This window comes from Aulostomus chinensis, chromosome 6, assembly GCF_037954235.1.
Source record: "Aulostomus chinensis isolate RoL2024-O1b breed Wild chromosome 6, RoL_Achi_v1.0, whole genome shotgun sequence".
Lineage (NCBI taxonomy): Eukaryota > Metazoa > Chordata > Actinopteri > Syngnathiformes > Aulostomidae > Aulostomus > Aulostomus chinensis.
Window position 1 is genome coordinate 10,311,160 of NC_141325.1, and position 20,643 is coordinate 10,331,802.

The window sequence follows — 20,643 nt, forward strand, 5'->3', positions numbered from 1 at the left end:
TCTCAAAGATCTGTCAAAATGGCAATGGGGGTGCCTTTATAACACCACTTGTTTTAATATAAATATGCAGAATTGACTGCAGTATATCCATAATGTACTGCACCAGGAGGTGTTGTGAGTTATCGCAGTATTGATTAGGGATAATAGTAATAATAATAATAATAATAAGAATAATCACAATGCAAATAAAAGTTTATCCGAATGTAAATATCACATAAACTTGTTATTCTACAGATTATATCAGCATATTGAATACGGCAAGACATCCAATAACGTTCATTCCTAGTATTGATATTTTGTTATATGTAGTACATGTAGCATATAGGAAATCAGACTACACCTTTTTAAACCACTGATAGATGATAGTGCTGGTTTGCAGTGTAATAAAACCAACAGCAGTGAAGATCATACTACTCACTGGGTGAGTTCTCATCTGTCTTCTTGGCCAGACACATAGAGAAACAACACTCACCAGATAAGCTTATTTCCTCCACTGGATAACTCTTGACCAAACTCTTGACACGGGAGATTTCGACCCCTGTAACCTAAAATGCCAATTTACAAACACTTGTGCGGTAATACACTGATCTACTTTTGCTCTGCCATCAATCATGCAGCTCAATCCCTGCACAACTGCTTTAGTACTCGCATCAATGCGAAACACAGATGGTCCCGAAATCTAGACAGCAACTGAAGAGGCTGAAACTGTCCAGAACTATAGATGGATCCATTCTTCACAGACGCATGGATTCCACTGACTAAGATTCTCTGGCCCTTTAGCAAACCTAAACCTTTCTAGACATTACCCAGAGGAGCTGTACGCGAGAACACAAATGTCCAAATCAATCGGACCAGACATTAAACAGACTTTACCCCTCCAGCTCCCTAGTACAGTCTGTGTAATGTCTGATTAAGCCCATGTGTGAATAGAACAGGTCATTGTCTGGAGAATTCTTTGTGAGCGGCTGAGTGCCTCCGTAATCACAGTGTACCTTTTGCATCATGTCCTGCCTCCTGCACACTCTAACCAGGTCTGAGCCAAATGGAGAACATCCAGCAGGTGAGGAAGTGTCTGACGTGGACAATTTGTTGTTTGCTACATGTTTGAAAGTGCAACTGTCTGGACTTCGTTCCAAGGGGGATTTTTACATGAGAAAACAGCTGTGAGAGGCCTTTAGGATAACATAATACCGCATCCTTGCATCACAACTTCTAGGTTTGATCTGTTTGACTCAGCCTGTCATGGATTTGCATCTCCGTTACAACAAGTAATCCACTTGAAAGTGTCTGTGACTGACGCCTTAAAGCAGCTGATGATGGCTGTCACTATTCGTGGAATGAATCTTTGTAAAACTATAAACGGTACTTACATTTCCTCAAAATAAAAGTAACGCTTCATTTTTTTTCAATTAGCTTTTATTACGAAGCAGCAAAGTCAACGTTGATTGGTCAGCTGAAGGCGCGTGTGAAGAGCACCTGCTTAGGTAGGACATCAGCACAGCCAGAGGTGCCACTGAAGCTCCTTATTATTTTTAGAGCTCCTCTAGAATGCACTTGCAGCCCCCCAGCCTACCCCCACCCCATCTCAGCATTACAATCAAGGCTCATGGGTCTGGTCCTATAAAAGATGAAAAAGAGCTCAGAGGGCAGATACTAAAGAGTTTCATGGCAGCAGGGGATTATCCAGCTGGAGTCCCTCCGGCACTCCAGCTCCCTACTTCCTCCCAGAGGAGACCAATAGCCAATGTAACTTCCTGATAGACCATAAACAAACAATGCAGTCAACTGAAGTCAAGCTGAAAATCCTCCAGTGCCACTTAGTGAGGTCAAGAGGTGTACACCCCTCATAACTTGTACCTAGCGCCTCGACAGCTATACCGCCTCACTTGGCAGGTACAACACTATATGATCCTTCTTCTCTGAATTTGTTCAGGCAGAAACCATGTTTGACTTGCCAAAAATTAGTTGATCAAAACAAGAAGATGGGGAATTTAATTACGTGTATCACTGAAGATGTCTAATAACTATTTTCGCAGTAGCTTGTATGCGCAATGTGTTTATGTAGGTCTGCTTGAAATAACAGCTACAATCAAGGAAACCAGTGATAGAGGAGTAATGAGACGTGCTGAGACACAGATATGTTTACATTTATGTGCGTGTGTGTGATTTTATCAGAGCCAGCCATCAAGAGGGGCGGGGCAGCCCTCCCTTCATCGGGCACTGAAAAAACAGGAACACCAATAACAAAAACACACCAATCTTGCTCGTTTGCAAATTCATAATATTTGAAAAACACATTTTATGGACAAAAAAAGTGTCAATTTCACAATAAAAAAAGAACCCCAGGAGTAAACTGTCTGTGTGGAATTTGGGTGACATCACACTAAATACACATCACCACCATTATTGGAACAATAAATGCATTCATACCAACACAAGCACAGGAATCTGCCTGTCGACAGTGAAGCAAAAACAAAACCCACGTCACCCACCCTCGACTAAAAGGCCCGTTTCAACACTTGTGTCATTGCTCAACGAAATGTGGGGAAACCACCACTCTTCTCAGAGACGTCAGACATGTCCTCTTTTGGCCACATAGCAAACACAGTGATATCTGATTAGTTCTACAAGTCCAGCCAGCCCTTTGGGACAGAAGGACTTCAGCTTCAAAGAGGGAGAGAGAGAGAGGAAACGCCGTGCCCTTCCTGTCACTCCCAGTCGGAACCAAATGACGTGGTCGCGATGGGATGAGATTACGCATTTGTTTGAAAAAAAGATAAAATGAGCTAATGCAATGCATATTGTTAAAAAAAAAAAAGCTTGTGCACACTAGTGCATTTAACTAATTACTAATATTCATGGGAGGTCTGACAATCACAACATGCAGCAGATTTATTATATCTAAAGCCTCAGTGCACAACATTCCCATGTCCCTTAATAGCTTTTTAATACAGACTGGGAACAGAATTTTCTTTGAGGGATTCCAAAACTGTGCTCTGACACATTCCTCAGCCCTTTTCCTCTGTCAGTGTTTAACGACAATGTATTTTCTTTCTCTCTCTTACCAGATCATCAAATTTTAACAAATAACAAGAGGAGAGGTACTGCAACTCGGTGCAGCTTCAGCTGAACGATGGACAGAGACGGGTAGCAGTGACACAGAGAGACTGTTTGGCATATACTTAGAGTGCGCCTGCTGCAGGTTAATAACCATCTGTTGATTAACTACGCTGAGGAACTCCTGCAGTCAAAGCACAACAAGGATTATGTTGAAACATAACTCACTGATGCTCTCATAGTTACATAAAATAAGCTAAAACTGGTAAATCCTATAAACTGCTGACTGGCTTCGTGCCTATTTTTGCAGAAGACTCTTTTGTGTGTGTGTGTGTGTGTGTGTGTGTGTGTGTGTGTGTGTGTGTGTGTGTGTGTCTATCAGAAAGCCTTGTGGGTACACAGACTACGTGGCAAAGCCTTTGCTTGAATGCAGACCTGCCCTTACTTGACTTCTTAATCTCCAGTTTCCTGCCCTCCCTGTCTGTATCTGAGTATAAAAACTTCACACCGCTGTGAATCCTCCCCTGCTTTGCCTCTCCCCTGCTTTGCCTCTCCCCTCCCTTCTCTGTATCACACTACAGCAGCTTCATGCCTCCTTGCCACTGCCCCTTGGCCCACAGCCCCTCCGCTCCTGCTGTTTCCACTGGGGCACTGCACAAAATTTGAGTTTGGCTCCGTCCCAACCACTGGGGCCCACATACCTCCCAATCTCTAGATTAAATAGCGCCAGTCTCTGAAGTCCTTCCAGGGACTAATGGCTTTTGTTGCTGGGAATAATCCACACATCCTCTCCCACATCCTGGGGGTCTGCTGGCCTGTTGTGAACCCCGCCTCTTTGTCTCATCTCCATCTCAATCTACGCTTCCATTTTGGTTGACCTCGCCGTCTTTCTGTGGTGCAACCCTGCGGTTAAGTGCGTGGGCATTCAGGACCAAACCACCCGTACCGAGGGGAGGAATCAGTGAGATGACATAGGGTTGAAAGACCCATGCAGAGTTTTATAGGGAGTCAATGCAGGTGCTGTCTGAGGCTTAATGAAGGCCCTAAATCTCTTCTCTGTCATCTGCTGCGAGCTGGAGTTTAAGCAGCCAAGGCAAAGAGGGATAAGTGCCCGTGAGCTATTCTCGTAGGGAAAAGAAAACGTCTGTCAAGCAACAGCCATAGCAGAACAGCCTCTGTGTTAGCATTTGATTTATGTTTAAAATAAATACAGCATGGAGAGTGATTTTCAGAAGATGAGGGGAATCTTTTTTTTTTTTTTTTTTAAGATCAAAGTACAGTCCATGTAATTTGTTGCTAGAAATATACAAAGTTGAGAAGTAGATCCAAACTGTGATCAATCTTGTCCCTCAAAGTATCTCTGATTGGGATAATTCTTTGCTATAAAATCAGAAATGTACACAGAACACATTCATATATGAGCTCATATCCTGCCTGGGGTATAGTTTTTCCTCTAGGGAGGCCGCTGGGAGAAGAGAATGGCAAACAGAGAGAAAAAGAGGCTGTGGTTGGAGACCGCAGACACTGACTGCCTTAATCAGTTTACTTAATCAGCAAGGCCAGACATTGACAGTCTTCATTTTGCCTCAGTTTCCAAGTTTAAGTTCATTGGTACGGCTACCGGCAGGGTATCAGTCATATCAACAGACATACCATATGCCAACTGTATTACACAAAAATTTACAATTTGATTTCCAGACAAACTATCACTAGGCAGAATGCTACAGGCCATATCGAAGAGCGATCGACCATAGAGAGGACGGAGAAGGATGGTAAATGCAAGGGGGTGGAAGACTGGAAGATGAAATTAGATGAATGATCAAAAACAGTGGATGGCAAAAAAAAAAGAAGGGAGGGGGGACTGATACAGAATTATCTATAGTGTATAGTACAGTAAATCTGCCTCTCTACTGTTTGTGCCCACACATCTGCAGCCAGGCCTCAACTAAAACTGCACGCACACAACATACACAGAAGAATACACAGATCTAGGGTGTAGCGGAAAACCTGCAGACCACCTGAAAGTCATGATGAAGGGAAAAAAAAACCTGAAGAATATTTACTGGCATCCCAGAGAAGAGGGACGCCACCTCTTTCTTCGGAGTTTAGTTTTATGAGGTTGTGGGGAAAAAAAGAAGGACAAAATAAATATAAAGCTTTGGAGGAAAACACAATCTAAACTTCGGGAATTCATTAAAGCAAAGAACACATTGCTTTTAAAAGGAATAAGAGGTGTGTTAAAAACACAATGGGATTACTGATGGGACAATGAAAGAAGAATGGGATAAGGCTAAAAAAAAAAGGCCCCAATTTGTCTCCCAATTTGTACGTGCTTAGATGTTGTCTTTCTTTGTTGATCTACATGAGTATTTTTCATGTCACTTATGTTTGTTGAAGCTATTTCAGTGGTGGCAGCCTTCCGTCTACATTTCACAACTGAAACACATCATCTCTTAATCGCCATGCTAGCAGGTCAGAAGGAAAGTCCCTCAGGCTAGAATTTGAAAGTGGTTAAGTTGGGGGAAAAAATAAATCTTTCACAAAGCAGATTGAGACAGAGTGAGGGGGATTTTAAATGTGAAGTATGCCATAAATCATGCTCCAGAAATGTTGAAAAAAATAAAGACAAACCGGAGGCAGAAGATTAAAGAATTAGCTGTGCTTGCATGTAGCTTTGTTGTGGCAAAGCTTAACTGTTCTTAACTTTTCTTTTCACTTCAAATATATATTATTGACCTTTAAAAATGGTCTCCTCGCACATATTTAAATTTTAAACGCCAAGTCAGGTCGGTCAATAGGGATTTTAAAACTTTTTGGGGGAGTATGCTCATTCTTACAGCCCTGAGTACCGCTCAGCTAGCCTGCGGGGCAGCTAGTTAGCATGCATAGTTATCATGAACTTGTCAGGCTGTGTATTCCCCAGACTGTACGAAAAGCAGCAGTGTTGGGTGAGGGGTGTGTTTATTGTGTATGTGCACAGGCAACGTATATCAATGGATCACACTGGAAAAGGTGAGAAAATTACTGTGCCCGCTTACATGTTATATTTCTGGAGCGGGAGCCCTAAGTACCCATGACTGCTGCATTTAACCAGGGAGTGAATGCTGACTGTATACTTTCCCACAGATGACAAAAGCCAGATGTTAATGATTTTTTTTCTTTTAAACGTGAAAGAAATATAACACTATCCATCTCTACTTGGCAGCCGTGCCTACATATTCCCCCTTTCTTGCAAAGATCCATGTGTAATTACCTGGCCATGCCCAGACTGGAGAACCCAGCTGGGACCATGAGAACATCAAGGCGTGAAAAGGGATGAACCCCCAGTACAGTGTGGGCTGCTTCTAAACATCGTGGCAACAGTGGAAAGATTCCCATCTAAAAAAGGGAGAGCAACACATTTATTTTATAAAGTAAAATACCCCCATCTTGTGCTATTCATGGCATTGGAATGTTTTTCTGAAAGATCTGAGTTCATGAATTGTGAAATGTTTGATGGTGTTTTCAGACATGGTGGAGCCTACGGAGCTCAGTATTTCAGTGGATGATAAGATAATACACTTAAATTTTGCAGTTTTTCCATATACATTTTTATATCTGATTGAAATATTGACATAAGCAGGGGCCTTCTCTTTTTGTCAGCCTTTTCATTTACTAATTTACATCACCAGCTCCTTAGCCTCAAGGCCTATTACACTCATCGAGAAATGTAAGCCAAGTTAGTCGAAAAAATGTTAGCCTTCAAGTGCTTTTTAGCTAACTTGGCTATATAGGAGCTGCCTCTAGTTCCTCCACTTGCATTCAAACACAAAGGAAAAATGTGACATTCCATATGAAAAGCTGAGACTATCGTAACAATGTGATTACCACATCGAAAAAACAAAGATAGAAGTGAAAGGCCGCAAAAAGTTTCCAGATTAGTTGCATTAGCAGAACATGCATTCACACTTCAACATCGTTATATATAAGTAGGAAGTAAAAGTCAACTGAGGCAAAAGCTTCAGCAGCTTGGAACTGAGGGAACTGACCTTTGACTTAATACTTCTATATGCTATTCAAGACATAAATTCCTATTTAAAGTATCTAGCTGTCTTTTCTTATAATATGAAATATAATTATCTCAATTCTCTGTGGTTGTCTGAAGAAAAAAAAAAACTCCACCTGGGCCTTTAGCAGTAGGCTAACGGGGGCGAAAACACGGTGTGGAATCACCCGCTGGGACCTCACAGACCGCTCAGTAAATCGGCAAGGGTAGTCACCATGGGAACAAGAGATGCCGTCATCCACCACGCCTGAATAATCAGATACAGAGAACCTCTCATCCTGAAGGGAAGAGTAACAGAATGCAGAGTCTGAGCAAGCGGTGTGGTCTCCCCTGTAAGAGATTAAGAAAGGGGAAGGAAAGTTTAATCCAAGGTTAATAGAGACAATTTAATTAATTTTCTTTTTGTAAGCATATACTGTGCTATAGGTAGTGGAACAAAAATTCCACCATGTCTCCTGTATTTGCTGAGGGTGGAAATGAAAGCAATGGAAATATGGAATATATACGTCACAAAGGCAAACCACAGTGCTCCCAAAAATATTGAGGTTCCAACACGCAATCTCATTCATTTTAAATCCAATATCCAACACCAACTCCATCCTCAGAATCAGAACTGTTCCAAGGGTTGAAGCATCATCCAAGTTTCCTTCCAGTCATTCACTGAAAATAAAGGCCTTCCTTGTAGTGGGAGATTCCTGGGTCGGCAGCAGGCTACGGCTGGGCTGCTGCAGAAGGAAAACCATGAGGGGAGGTGGTGGATTACTGGAAACCACTGGCAAACACACCAACCTGCTGGGCAGTAGAGAGGAGACCCCAGCCCTTCCCTACCCTGCCCACAGCAAGCCAGCTCTCTAATGCCCAAGCCTCCATTCAATATCCTGTAGCTCTATAAAATTTATGTCCACATTACCTTTTGGTCTCCAAAGATAATTTCTGCTAGGCACTGGACCCACTGTGCTCCAGTATTAGTTTGTATGTACTTGTCATAAAAGGCAGATTGAATGCCTCACCCTGCCCATCACCCTCACTTCACCTGCAACATTTTTGGTAGGGTGAAAGGAAAGTTTCGCCACGGAATGTTGAAAGGCCAGACTAAGGTTAATAACATCTGGAAAGGAGGAGGTCTTACAAGAAGAAAAGAACACAGTAAAAATAACAAAATACCTGCCAGTCTGGAGCGTAGAGCCCTTTACTACGTCACTGGTGCAACTTTCAAGCCCAGACTTCTCTTCCCCAGCCCCAAGTTTAGGCCTCACGCTGCAATCCGTCCTGTCCATAAACCTTTTTTCCAATGGGGGAATTTCAGCAGTGACTTGGCACCAGTGGCCCACTGCCAAGGTGAAGGTGGAGGCAGGCATGGGCATAGTGACGTAGTATTTCCAGATTAAGAGACCTGCAGAGGGTAAGAGACGAGCGGTTGCAAATTCATTAGCGACAAGTAGGGATCAGCTTCCATGAAAGAAAGAGAGAATGGAAAGAGAGCAATGGCTTGTTTTCGCTAGGGAGGAGGCATTTTTAACCATAACCAATCAATGATGGGAGACTGCCAATGTCATAACCAGTTGATGCTACAAAGTCACAGCACTGGTTGCTTCGAGCAGTAATTCTTTCCTCGCAATCAGAAAGTGTGCTGATTTCAGCATTGTTAAATCTACTGACAGGCAACAGTATTCGCAGCTGCACTCGTCTCATCCAGTCTCGTTGGCCTCTCTGCAGAATTTCTCTTGTTTTTGTTCATTTTCTGGCTCTGACACAAGAAGATGCTGCTGTCATTCTTAATCCTGCTTACACAGCGCTGATTGGCTAAGATGTTTTTTCCATCCATGAAAACCGCCATCAGTGAGCACAAAATGAGGCCAATTTGTATCACCAAAAAAAAATAAAATAAATAATAATAATAATAAAAAGATGTGGAGCCTGCGAGGCTTGGAAAAACTTAATAGTCACATTTGGCATTTTTTAATACCAATGCAAATACCACTCCTGATTTCTGGTACCAATAATAACATGATGCTTTGTTAGGCCTTCACGATGCTGACAGAGGGGGACATTTTTGGGTTGTCTGTCCCTACTTACGTACGTCCCATTCTCGTTTTCACAATATCTCAGAATTTCTTCAATTATGCACCAACGTCAACTTGGACTCAAGGATGAACTGAAAGGACATTGTTGGTCAAAGATCAGAGGTCAAGGTCACCGTCCCCTCATAGGAATGTGATTTCTCAGGACTGCCTTGAGGGAATTTCTTCCACAAGGATGAACTGGAAATGATTTTTGTGTTGAAAAGGTTAAAGGTCAACGTCTTTGTGACAGCACACATTGGGGAGACATACAGCTGCGGTGCATTATTTCTAATTTTCTACACATTGTATTACTTCCACAAAAAGCTTTTTTTTTTAATCTAACAAAAAGCAAAACTGTCTTCGTCATGGTAGTCGTTATAAAATATAAAATACAGTTTAAAAGGATTATAGCAGTGTGTCCCACATAAAACTCCCTATAATTTACTTTCATTTCAAATAAGCACAAGCTGTATTTTTCTGCTGATTCTCATTAAAGGTGTGTGAAATTAAAGCTTACATGTGTCCCCATCCTCAATAGGTACCACCTGCTCCTCCCCGCTCATCAAAACCACACAATCGCTCGGGGCCCGTACTGTTGCCTGCCATGTTGACATGGCAACAGGCGGCTCCTGGCAGGGGAAGAGGGCTCGATTGTTGATGGGCGAACCAGCAGTGTAAACACATGCCCTGGAAGGGTAAACAATGGTAAACTATAAACAACCTTCATTTCAATACTCAAAGGATCCACAGAATACACATGTAAAAGCATCCACACACAGACTATAATAACCCGAGGCATGAATTTCTGTGAATTAATTAGTTTGTAGTATTCTCCTCCAACGTCTGAGCTCAGAATATTGCACCGTAAAATTAAGAAGTGGTATTTCACGTGTTGCCAGTTTCTTTAGGTCATACTAGGAGCTGTGACCTACTTGCCGTCCTGGTCTTTGGTCCACCTCACCGAGCCCCCCGTCGACTTCGTCTCATAGCAGATCCTGAGGGCTCTAGGAAACTCCTGAGGGGATGAGACCCCCTTCCTCCACACCTGTAGACTCCAGCGGTCTGTGTGGAACTGCAGCGAGCCGCCATCCTGAGCACCAGGTGCACAGCTACACTGAGAGTAGAGCTGGTGCTGCTGCCTCCACTGGGAAGAGGGCATGGCTATAACATTCTGAACCAGTGGTGTGTGTGGGTGCAGTGAGGAGACCTCTGCCCCCTCGGAGGAGACCTCTGCTAGGTGGCAAGACATGGCTGACACAGACGTGACGTCCACTTCTTCCACCTTTGACACAACGAGGTCACAGCAATCCAGCACTAAGGTGAAATCACCAGCATGGCTACTTTCCCACCGCCGTGAGGACGAAGAACTCCCACTAAACTCCCCCTGATCTCCACAAGCTGTACCGACTCCAGTCTGATCCCAGTTTCTTGCTCCATCATTATTCATTGCTTCCTGAAATCTACAGATAGACTCCTGAGTTGCAGCTCCAAGGTCAGTCCCAGCCTGAGAGCAGGACTCCCATTCAGAACAAGGTTCCAGGAACAGAACCACACTACCACTGATGACGTTCCTATCAAAGTGAACAGTCAGGTCCAGGGCGTAGTGCCGGACGAGAATGTAGTTGGTATTGGCACGAAGGGGAAGGTCATCTTTATCGGGATTTAGGTCCTCGTCTGGCTCCATGTCGAGTTTCTCAAAGAGTCTGAGCCTAGAAGAGAATCGGCAGAGGAATTTTAGTTGCCAACAAAATTATGTAAATTCAGTAATGAAGCCCAGCAGCAGAAAAACTAAACTAAACCCCCTTCATTAGCTGTTCAACTTTACTTTATAGTGTCTTTTTATAATATCTAATTAGAGCATGCAAAGTTGGTAAGATACTTTGGAACAGGAAATCTTTTTATTTTATTTATTTTTTTTAAGTAGACAGACAAATGAGATAACATCTACAGTTCCAGGAAAATGCAGACACTGTACTATCAGAAGTATTCTGACCCACTTCACCTTTCTTATCGTGTAATAATAAAAGAATGCGGCTCCAGGTTAGAGCCGGCAGATGGGTTGCCCGTGGCTTTGACACCAGAGAAAAGTTTGTTAACTTGCATATTTATCTTTACGAGGCAATTTAAAATGTAACAGGTCAGGACACAGAGCAAATTACAGTGTCCCTGCTTGTTTTTGCCTGCAACAGATGGACCACAAATGTGCTATTGCCATCCTTTCCTCAAGTTATGCTCCATATTTCAGAGACAGTGCGTTTTGACACAAGTACTAATATGCAGGTTTGACAGCAGTTATGCGGTGGATCGTGTCTGAATGACAGCTCCGATACGTCTCAAAGACAAGTTCATCTTGATTTAACACTCCACAGTGTGGATCTGCAGGCTAACTGAGGATATGCAGGAGGGTTCGAGACAACTTTACGTGGTCTTTTGTCTTTTCTTTCGTTCTTTTCTTTCTTTTAACAACCGTCGCACCAACGGCAGCGGTATCAATGAATTCACCGTTTGGCTCCAGCAGAGATACACGTCAAAGTCACCTGATAAACATGCCGCTGAGCACCACAACTACGTGTGCTGTGAAGAAAAAGCGCTACCTGATTCGAAGTCGAGCGGTGATGTCGTCATATCGACGCGACTGCACAGAATTGTAGTTTCTTTCCTCTCACCGGAGTCTCCGTCGAAGTTTCTCCTCACCCGTCATCTAACAACGCGTTTAACATCCACCCAATGTTGACTGCCTTGAATGGCATGCACATCATTGTAAGGGAGACTCCAAACTAGTTAAAGTCGAGCATTGATGTCGTCATAATAAAGGCGACTGCAGCAAATTGTAGTTCTTTGCTTTCCTCGGGTTCTTGGGTTATGGTCTTTCCTTCGCTTTTTTTTTTTTTTGTATAATCAGGTGAATCTTGTTCGAAGGATGGCAAAATATGCATGTAAGTACAAGTCTGATGCAGAAGTTTTTTTTAAATTAAATGTATCATGTAATGTATTATTTACCTAGTGCCTTTATGATACCATGATTTATCATGCCAAGTCATCAGTCATGAAAGGAATTACTTTTACTCAGACAAGTACGCCGTCCAATTATGTGCATATATTCCATTTATATTTGAATATTTACATTTTAAGGAACTTCTTACCTTAACTCCGCTGTTTTTCAAAGGAAATGTCGTTTTTACTCCACTATATTTATCTGAATCAGTTATTTGTTACTTTCGAGAAAAAAAATTGTATAGAAAATAACGGAAAAACGTGGCAATTATGTAACTTAAAAATTGCAGCCTGTTAATTTAAAAAGGAGAGCAGCACCAAGGGATCACCAACTCTTTCAAAGTACCTTTACCTATTTATTACATCATGCAGAATGTTCCTCTGCTTTTAGTCTACTGGAACTGTCAGCAAAAATAATTAGTTTTACCATAATAATCCACACTACTGTCACACATATGTGGATTATATTACATTTTATTCAGGTACTTCACCAGCATTGTATGCAGTTAAAATTACACATTTCATAAAACACAACAGATATGAACATGAAAAGAAACATAAATGCAGTTTCCAGTGGTTGAATGCCCCAGGGATGTCTTTCAAGAGTGTACTGAGGCATCTAAGGTGGGTAGAGGTGGACATTTTAGTGGAAAATTGTACGTAACGTGAATCTAGAGAACATTAACATCGTATTCAGCCATTTTTACAAAGACAGTCTATAATTTACCAATGTGCCCGGAAACATGGATCAAAAAAGCAAACATCATTAATGTACATGAAATATAGCTTTGAAATGAGATACAGCGTGAACTGCAATAAGAAATGAGCTGATGAATAATGTCAAAAAAAGAAACACAAAAAATAATAATCAGATTGTTGGCATTAAAAACTGCAATGCTGTTGTCAATGTCTCCTCTGGAATGTATTCTGACACACAGAATAAATATGAGTCACATTGCAAAGTAGGTTATACGGAGTAACTATTCAAAATATTGCTGTCTCTTTGCAAGTAACTAAATAAGGAAAGAGTTCAATTTGGCACTGTGCATACTGTAGGCCTATTTACAAACAGGAAGATGCTGGAATATACTGAGATTACAGTGCACTCAGTCACTCAGTCCAGTCTATTGGATTATGTTTTTTCCAATCATTATTGCTACGATCTAAAAAACAAAAACAAAAAAATTACCACAAAGTAAAATTCAAAATAGTTTCTCATACCCCTGTAAACATCTGCATAATTATCTAATGTAAATACCTGCACTATATACAAACTGTGGATTTAGACATGTGCAGTCTATAATAAGTTAAACTCTTCTATTTGCTACATGGCCCAGTACTGTGTGTCTAAAAAGCATTTTTAAAAAAAAGGGAGCGGTCTTAAAATTAAACACAGGACATTGCATCTATTTTTCCAGTGTACAAATCCATCTACACTCTCGCTGCGTTCTTGCAGAGTGGAATTTCAAAGGCCCTTTAACACATGACAGAATACTTTATTATTGCCACTTCGTACACAAGTGTCTCCAGTATGGCACTAAAATATTCCTCTTCAAACATTATCTATAAATGCACATCTATTCACACATGTACAAGCACATAGGACACCGGCATTATTGGCACACGTACAGGTCCTGGGCCAGCAGGGACCTCAGAGAGAAACCCCCAACCTAGAGGAAATATTTGCAGCATTTTTAGGACTTGCAGTTTTGATTTTTTTTTTTTTTTAAAAAAGGAGATCAACAGCGCAGATGCATCTGCAGATTTTACAGTGAAATGCTCAATAAGCTGTTTGACGTTCTCCTCCCTCTTATCTTTATGTTCTCGGGAACATAAAAATGAACGTACAGCAGATGTCATTTATAAACACTGCTGGGTTTTATTTTTGTGAGAAATGGATGCAAATCTTCCGTCATGGACACGTGCTGTGCAAAGAGGTACAAGGGTACCACCAGCAGTTTCCTTTCCCTGTTTCATCTTATCTCATTTCCCCTCGTTTGGTTTTGTGACAGACAACCCCCCCCCCCCCTTCGCTTTCCTCTTCGTAGCGCTGGATCTCGAACGTGCAATCGCACCTCATGAGATTTCCTCCTGAGCCCTACGGAAGCTCAAACGTTTGAAGGAATCCCTGTGAGAAAGAACGGCCAGAGGAGGGGGGAAGAAGGGGAGAAAAGATGGAGACAAAAGGACGGGGGTTAATGAAGGAATGGTAGAAACAGAGGGAGAGAAACGATTCCATCATCAAATCACCAATAAAGTCATTTGTGTGATTTCCTGGTATAGCATACTGATTTCTTAATGTTAACGTTAGTCTATAACAAAAATTCCATTCCATTCCATTCCATTCCATCCATCCATCCATTTACTTCCGCTTATCCTGTTAAGGGTCGGGGGGGAGGGGGCTGGAGCCTATCCCAGTGGCTTTCAGGTGAGAGGCGGGGTTCATCCTGGACAGGTCTAGGACTAGTTGACAAATTACACTAAATATTTTCATTTTCACGACTCACTGTACATTAAATTATTATAATTGGAGGATTTATTTAAACTTCACAACAATTACAAGTAAAAAAAAAGAACCAAGAAATGTCAGAACAAATATTAAAACACATTATTATTCATAATTCTATATGACTTTCCAGTTGACATTATGTTTTGATTAAAAACTTTTAGGTACTTAATGAGACATCTGTATTTACTAAAACATGAGGGCAGTTGAGCTGTGGCACTGCTCAACTCTCCGTACGTGCAGCGTGGCTCTAGTTCAGCTATCGATGTTGGATAGAAGTGTCACAGACAGAACAAATGGATCTCTGCTCACTTCCATTTGTTCTCGCTTCCCTTTGGGAGCAGTGCTTACACAGAGCAACTAAAAAGATCAATTTTTGTGTTTTCTGTCACCTCAGTTCCTCTTGTCAAAATAGTACGGGCTTGTTTGACTTGGCAGGTGTGTTTACCTGTTCTCCAGCCGAGGTCTGATGATGGGTTTATAGAGCTCAGGAATCTTCCTCTCCAGCATTGGCCTCAGGTTCTCTCTCAGCCGGTTGTAGTTCTTCTTCAGCTCCTGCTGGTACTCTTTCTGGTCCGATGTGATCAAGTGCTTATTCTTCTCAACTGCCTCACCACACCTGCAGGATGGAAAGAAAAGTGGAGTGTCTCACGATGTGAAGAGAGTTGAATGTACTCCTTCATACACAGCTTCAACAATGCTTCCATGCAAACCCATCCAGCAGTAATCCCCTCTCTATCCTCTAGCCTTCAGAAACCCACTGCACCGTTTCAACTGCATCCTGGAACCACTTGGCTTTAATTAGACTCTTTTGCATGCCAGAAAATTAATGAACAATGTCCTTGACTGTAGGGAACCCCTATATGCCCACTGGGTATTTCCATCTACGTCTACTAGAATGTGATATACTATACTCTAAATGACAAATGGAGTTATAAGTGAAGGAGGAAAATATCTCATGTTAAAGGAACACTTCAATTTTTTTTTGGAAATAAGCATACTGTCCATCTTTTTTAGAGCCAGAGGAGCAGGTAGATACTGTACCCTTCTATCCTCTCAACCGCACTTGCGATCGCCATCAGAAAAGACCACTTTGGAGAAAAGTTCATTTGATCATTTGATTTCATTGCAGCTAAGCTAACAAGTAGCTGTCCACTGAAGCTTGGTAAGGCATGCACAGAGAAGGGTATCTATCCACTTGCTTGCACTAAATATGATGGACAGTAAGCGCATTTTTAATAAAAGATGGTGTGTTCCTTTACAAAGGAAGCATCGCAGGTTCTAGAACTGAATTCAGGACAGCAGGCAGGTATCTCCCGACGGTCCTCCGTCAAGACATCCAGACCAGTCTGCAGGAAACCAGAGAGGCTTGGACGATTACAAACGCATGTCAGAGTGGATTTCTCAGGCTTGAATGGGGGGTGATTTGGAAATGGAATTGTTGTGTAAGGGTGTACAGTAAATATGGAAGAGGACAGGAGTTTTTCCAAGACACAAAAAAAATCTGCTGACCTGCACAGTATGAAATGTCAAGGGGGAATTCAGACCTACAGAGCATCTACACTATCCGTCTCCATTTCAACAGTAATACAATCTACAACTTCCAAGGGGAGACATGGTCAGATGCATCCACCAAAGCTGTACAAAGTCATATCATTGATGATGTCACTTTAAGTCTATTTCCACTATTTCTATATTATTAGCCGTTTAACATACTTAAATTGTTTTTATGTTCATTGTTGGGAATACACTTTTTTTTGCACTTTTTTATCTCAATTGTATCACATTAAATCAGTTGTACACACAGTAGCATTCATGTTCTCCCTGTTGACACGTTGCTATGATGTTTGTATTTGCAAAATCCAGCATGGAGTCTTTTTAACAACTGGTATTGTTAACAGCTGAGATGTAAACAATGTGTGTTGTTTTTTTCGTTGTTGTTTTGGTTTCGTTTTTATTTTTCCAGCTTCTTCTACTGGAACATAGTCAATTCGGGTGTGGCTCCAGTGCCAATTCGCCTGGATTTAGGACAGAAAATAAACCTTTCTGAAATTACAGTAAATATTTGCCAACCTGCTTGTAGCAATCAAGGCAGCCGGAATGTGACATGAAGGTTCGAAAATGAAAACCACCTTTTGGAGGCAAACAGCACATGCCCTCCAGATGAAAACACACACACACACACACACACACACACACACACACACACACACACACACACACACACACACACACACACACACACACACAAACATCCTAGATCATCAGACACATTGCTGTGGGTAGAATGGTTTAAATTAAGTTCTGAATATTCCAAATATAATGAAACTCTTGGGAACAATAAACCTTTGAAATTAAAAAAGAGAACGCTTAGTGATACAATGAGAAAAAATATCATCGACTGTTATATAGGGAATGACAAAACTCTCCCTTGATACAGTGAGTTATATTATTTCACACTCCTACAACCTGTTTGGTTTTCTATTCTTTAATTATTTGTGAAGATTATCTTGCTGAACAAAACATGTAAATCTAATAAAGATTTATGTGCCGCAGAGCTTATTTTCAATAGCGGTCAAATGTAAAAATTCCTTTCAATTGAGAGGAACCCATGGCGAGGCTAATTTCCGATGCTTACTTCATCCCTGCAGTCATCTATGAAGGTCTCAATGTAGCTCACGCCTTCCAATCATGAATTAAAAACTCAGGAATAAAGAGAGGTTGGTGGGGTCCTTGAAGCCCATCATGAGGTCATTTTTCCTCATTTTCTCCAGACCTTGGTGCAGTGTGTTGTCACTTACTGGTGTTTCTCTGATGATATCTTACCTCATAATAAACTCTTTGAAACACAGGCGGAGTTTATTGTGGTGACGGAAGAGCTTGGGGTCCGCTGGGATCTCATTCAGAAAGACCTGGGCCACTTCCAACGGGCCCTACAATGAAGTGGTGGTGGTGGGGGAGGCAGACAGTGGAGGAAAGCCACCGAAACAAAGAGACAAAGTTAGAGACAAAAGAAGGAGAAAGCAAAAACAGAGCGGAGGAAGGAAAGAGAGGAGGCAAGGGAGGAAATGTTTGAGAGGGTAGGAACAACGGAGGGATGAGAATGCCTCTTGTTCAACAGGAGGAATGATTTGCTTAGTGAATGCCTAATGCAGCTGAGGGCCTGAAAAGGAACATGCGGAAGAGATCAGATGCGATCAGCCTCCTACATGGCTAATGTCACCACTAACCCCACATACACCCGCCATTTGGCTCCCATTTGCCCAGTATGAGATCTTGTTATCCAAACTTATATTCATCATAAAACCGCAGCACGCTTGCACAGCGCCTGCGCCACGACAGGCACAGTTAAACAGCTCTGATTAGCATCATAAATGCACTGGTCGGCCTCAAGTCTTGATCTGAGATGTGGACTAACATGCAGAAAGCCAGCCTCCTGTACTGATTACATTCAAGAGTTATATGTTTACGGAGCTGCTGAGCATTAGTGTTATGTATACAACCATCAGGTCGGAGCGAGGGACCTGTCAGATTAGACGCTGGGAGATAAAGCATGGAGGGGGGATGGAGTTAGCTCCATCATTACTCTAACATTCACCAAGCAGGCAGGACCTGGAAGCTATCAGATCAAAGAGACCTCCGGTTTAGCATGCCGTGCAGCAGCGACATGAAAGGAAGAGGCGCCATGAATTGACGTTTTAACTAAATCAGGGGAAGAAAAAGGAAGGATTAGGGTTATGGATGCAGTGAAGGCTTTGATGTGTGATCACTGTCATGTCTGTGCCACCTGCACACTGTGGCAACAATGGTGAGTGTAAATGTGATCAAACAAATAGAGGTAAATTATTCTGGTTTATTTTATAACACGAGGACGACTCAAGGGACAATGATTTTGAGAGAGTGGCCATCGTTTTGGTAAAACATCAAATCGGTGATCATTTCAGGCGTTGCAGAAAAAATAGTCCCCTTCACTCACAGGCTCTGCTCGATGCTCATACATTACCTGATTAACAGTGGCTCCCACTGAGCCTTGTAGCAGCATCTGTAACATTACAGCATCGGGCTGTTCTCTGTGTGTGGCAACAGCTAGCTCTCGAGTCTTCTTCTGCATGTCTTCTATGGCCACCTCAATGGGAGTCAGGTCGAACTGGAGGCAAAAGAAGAGTAACACTGTAAAGGTGTGTTGCTCTGATCAGTAAGAGATCCTAAAACTTTACTACCTCCTCTTTCTGGATGACATTGATGCGAGTCTTGACATAGGGGAAGGCGTGCATGGTGGTGAGGATGGTCTTCCTCTTGTACTGCTCATTGAGCTCGCCCCGCGGCCGTCCAGTCTTGGTGAAGGGGGTGGTGTACATGAAACGACGGAGGTTGAAGTTCTTCTCAAAATTTGTCAGCCGGTCTTTCATCTCGTAGTCATCAAAGTAAGGTTCCACATAAGTTATCTGGATATATGCCTGCAGAGTTGTTATTAGAATCAGAACCAGAAATACTTTATTGATCCCTGAGGGAATACTGGGTACCGCAGCAGACGCTCATACAAGTAGAGAAACATCAAGCAAAGAAGAATACAAGAAGACAATTTGAGCAGAATCAATATGTACAATATTTGACTTACAAGAAGACAATAAAACCATGTACAGTATGTACATACTCCTCTTGAGAAACTCTTATCTCAGGATAGCTTTTAAAAAATGTAGTATTTTTTTTTTTATATTATAAATTTCATATTTACAATGCTTCCTTCCCTGGAGCCTCAGCCAGGATGTCGAGAGAGGACATCATCAGCAAGGTGCCAACTAAGACCCTCCAGACCTTCTGGAATTCATGTTTTTGGCATACGAAAGTTCTGATCTACATTCACAAATCTGTTTACTTCTCCGCACATGGAACATGACAGAGGACAGGGAAAAAGCACCCTGCACGGGGTCAGTTTTATCAGTGTGCTCCCAGATCCTGCAAACATCTAAATATTTATGTTCCATACATCTGTTGTTCACATTAGGAAATAAAGGTATGTACATTTTTTTAGGTGATTTTTCTTTAAGCTACGTCAATACAGGCATTTATGAGCTTAATCTGTACCCACAGAAGTGTTCCATTGCTATTTTTTTCTTCCTGATACAGATTATTATAAGTGATGTTGCCTAGCTGCCAAGTCAGAGACCTGATTTGACACCAGTGTGTTTAAAAATTGTTATATGACCTGGCTCAGGTTGGAATAAAAATTAACCATAACCTCCAGAGAATGAAACCAATTGTTTCATCATCATACTTTGATGGTCGACAGGCCAAACTACAGTCTTGAAACTGTACACATCCATGTTTTATTGGTGGCATTTCTCATGTGAAACATTGCCATGATGCTTACATTTGACTAGCTCCATCTGACTAATGGTATATACACAGTATCAATCAATTCTTCTGCAACGATCTATAACAGTAGCTGCCAGAAGAGGCATAGGATTTCTTGTACAGGTTCAGACGACTCTTTTAGAGTGGTGAGGATCCTTGTATTTCTTGAATTATTAGTTAGCAATAATTGAGGTATCTGGGCAGTGGCTGGGTCCCATTTCAGGACTAATAAATGAAGTGGTTTAGCCATTATCAGAGGCATGTCTGACACTGATACAAGGACATTACCAAATAACCACATTTATATACAGTCACCATCTATATTATTTTTTGAATTGACATTTAGGATCGATGCTTGTTGTGGAACTGATCTGAGAACAGATTTCTTACCTTGTTGGGGTTGAGTTGTTTTCTATCCACTGGTGTAGAGTCCTTGATCATCATCAAAGTATCATCTCCAAAACACTGACTATAGAAGTTCTAGAAGTAAAGGCAAATGTATAGATTTCATTTTCACTGAAGCAAATAATTTAATTATAGGCTTTATCTACATGATCTCTTCAGTGCAGTGACTACATTCAGCAAATGATTCATGACGTCTCGGATCCAAAACTCAAGTTGGC

The 20,643-nt window shown here is 41.7% G+C and overlaps 2 protein-coding genes across 4 annotated transcripts in view; both read right to left on the minus strand.

The window, feature by feature from the left end:
• Nucleotides 1–11,762, minus strand: part of aopep (aminopeptidase O (putative)) — a 75,477-nt gene extending 63,715 nt beyond the window's left edge. For both annotated transcript variants that reach the window (XM_086206381.1, XM_086206380.1), the window contains exons 1-6: nucleotides 11,703–11,762; nucleotides 10,098–10,874; nucleotides 9,683–9,852; nucleotides 8,267–8,495; nucleotides 7,219–7,432; nucleotides 6,311–6,435 (exon numbers count right to left, since the gene is read on the minus strand). In XM_086206381.1, coding sequence (XP_086062507.1) covers nucleotides 6,311–6,435; nucleotides 7,219–7,432; nucleotides 8,267–8,495; nucleotides 9,683–9,852; nucleotides 10,098–10,874; nucleotides 11,703–11,713 — 1,526 coding nt within the window. In that variant the 5' untranslated portion in view covers nucleotides 11,714–11,762. The remainder of the gene's footprint in view (nucleotides 1–6,310; nucleotides 6,436–7,218; nucleotides 7,433–8,266; nucleotides 8,496–9,682; nucleotides 9,853–10,097; nucleotides 10,875–11,702) is intronic.
• An 859-nt stretch (nucleotides 11,763–12,621) lies between these two features.
• The window catches only part of dock8 (dedicator of cytokinesis 8), a 54,055-nt gene continuing 46,033 nt past the window's right edge, over nucleotides 12,622–20,643 (minus strand). For both annotated transcript variants that reach the window (XM_086206383.1, XM_086206382.1), the window contains exons 43-48: nucleotides 20,411–20,500; nucleotides 18,886–19,122; nucleotides 18,669–18,812; nucleotides 17,492–17,598; nucleotides 15,114–15,284; nucleotides 12,622–14,287 (exon numbers count right to left, since the gene is read on the minus strand). In XM_086206383.1, the coding sequence (XP_086062509.1) occupies nucleotides 14,236–14,287; nucleotides 15,114–15,284; nucleotides 17,492–17,598; nucleotides 18,669–18,812; nucleotides 18,886–19,122; nucleotides 20,411–20,500 (801 nt within the window). In that variant the 3' untranslated portion in view covers nucleotides 12,622–14,235. The remainder of the gene's footprint in view (nucleotides 14,288–15,113; nucleotides 15,285–17,491; nucleotides 17,599–18,668; nucleotides 18,813–18,885; nucleotides 19,123–20,410; nucleotides 20,501–20,643) is intronic.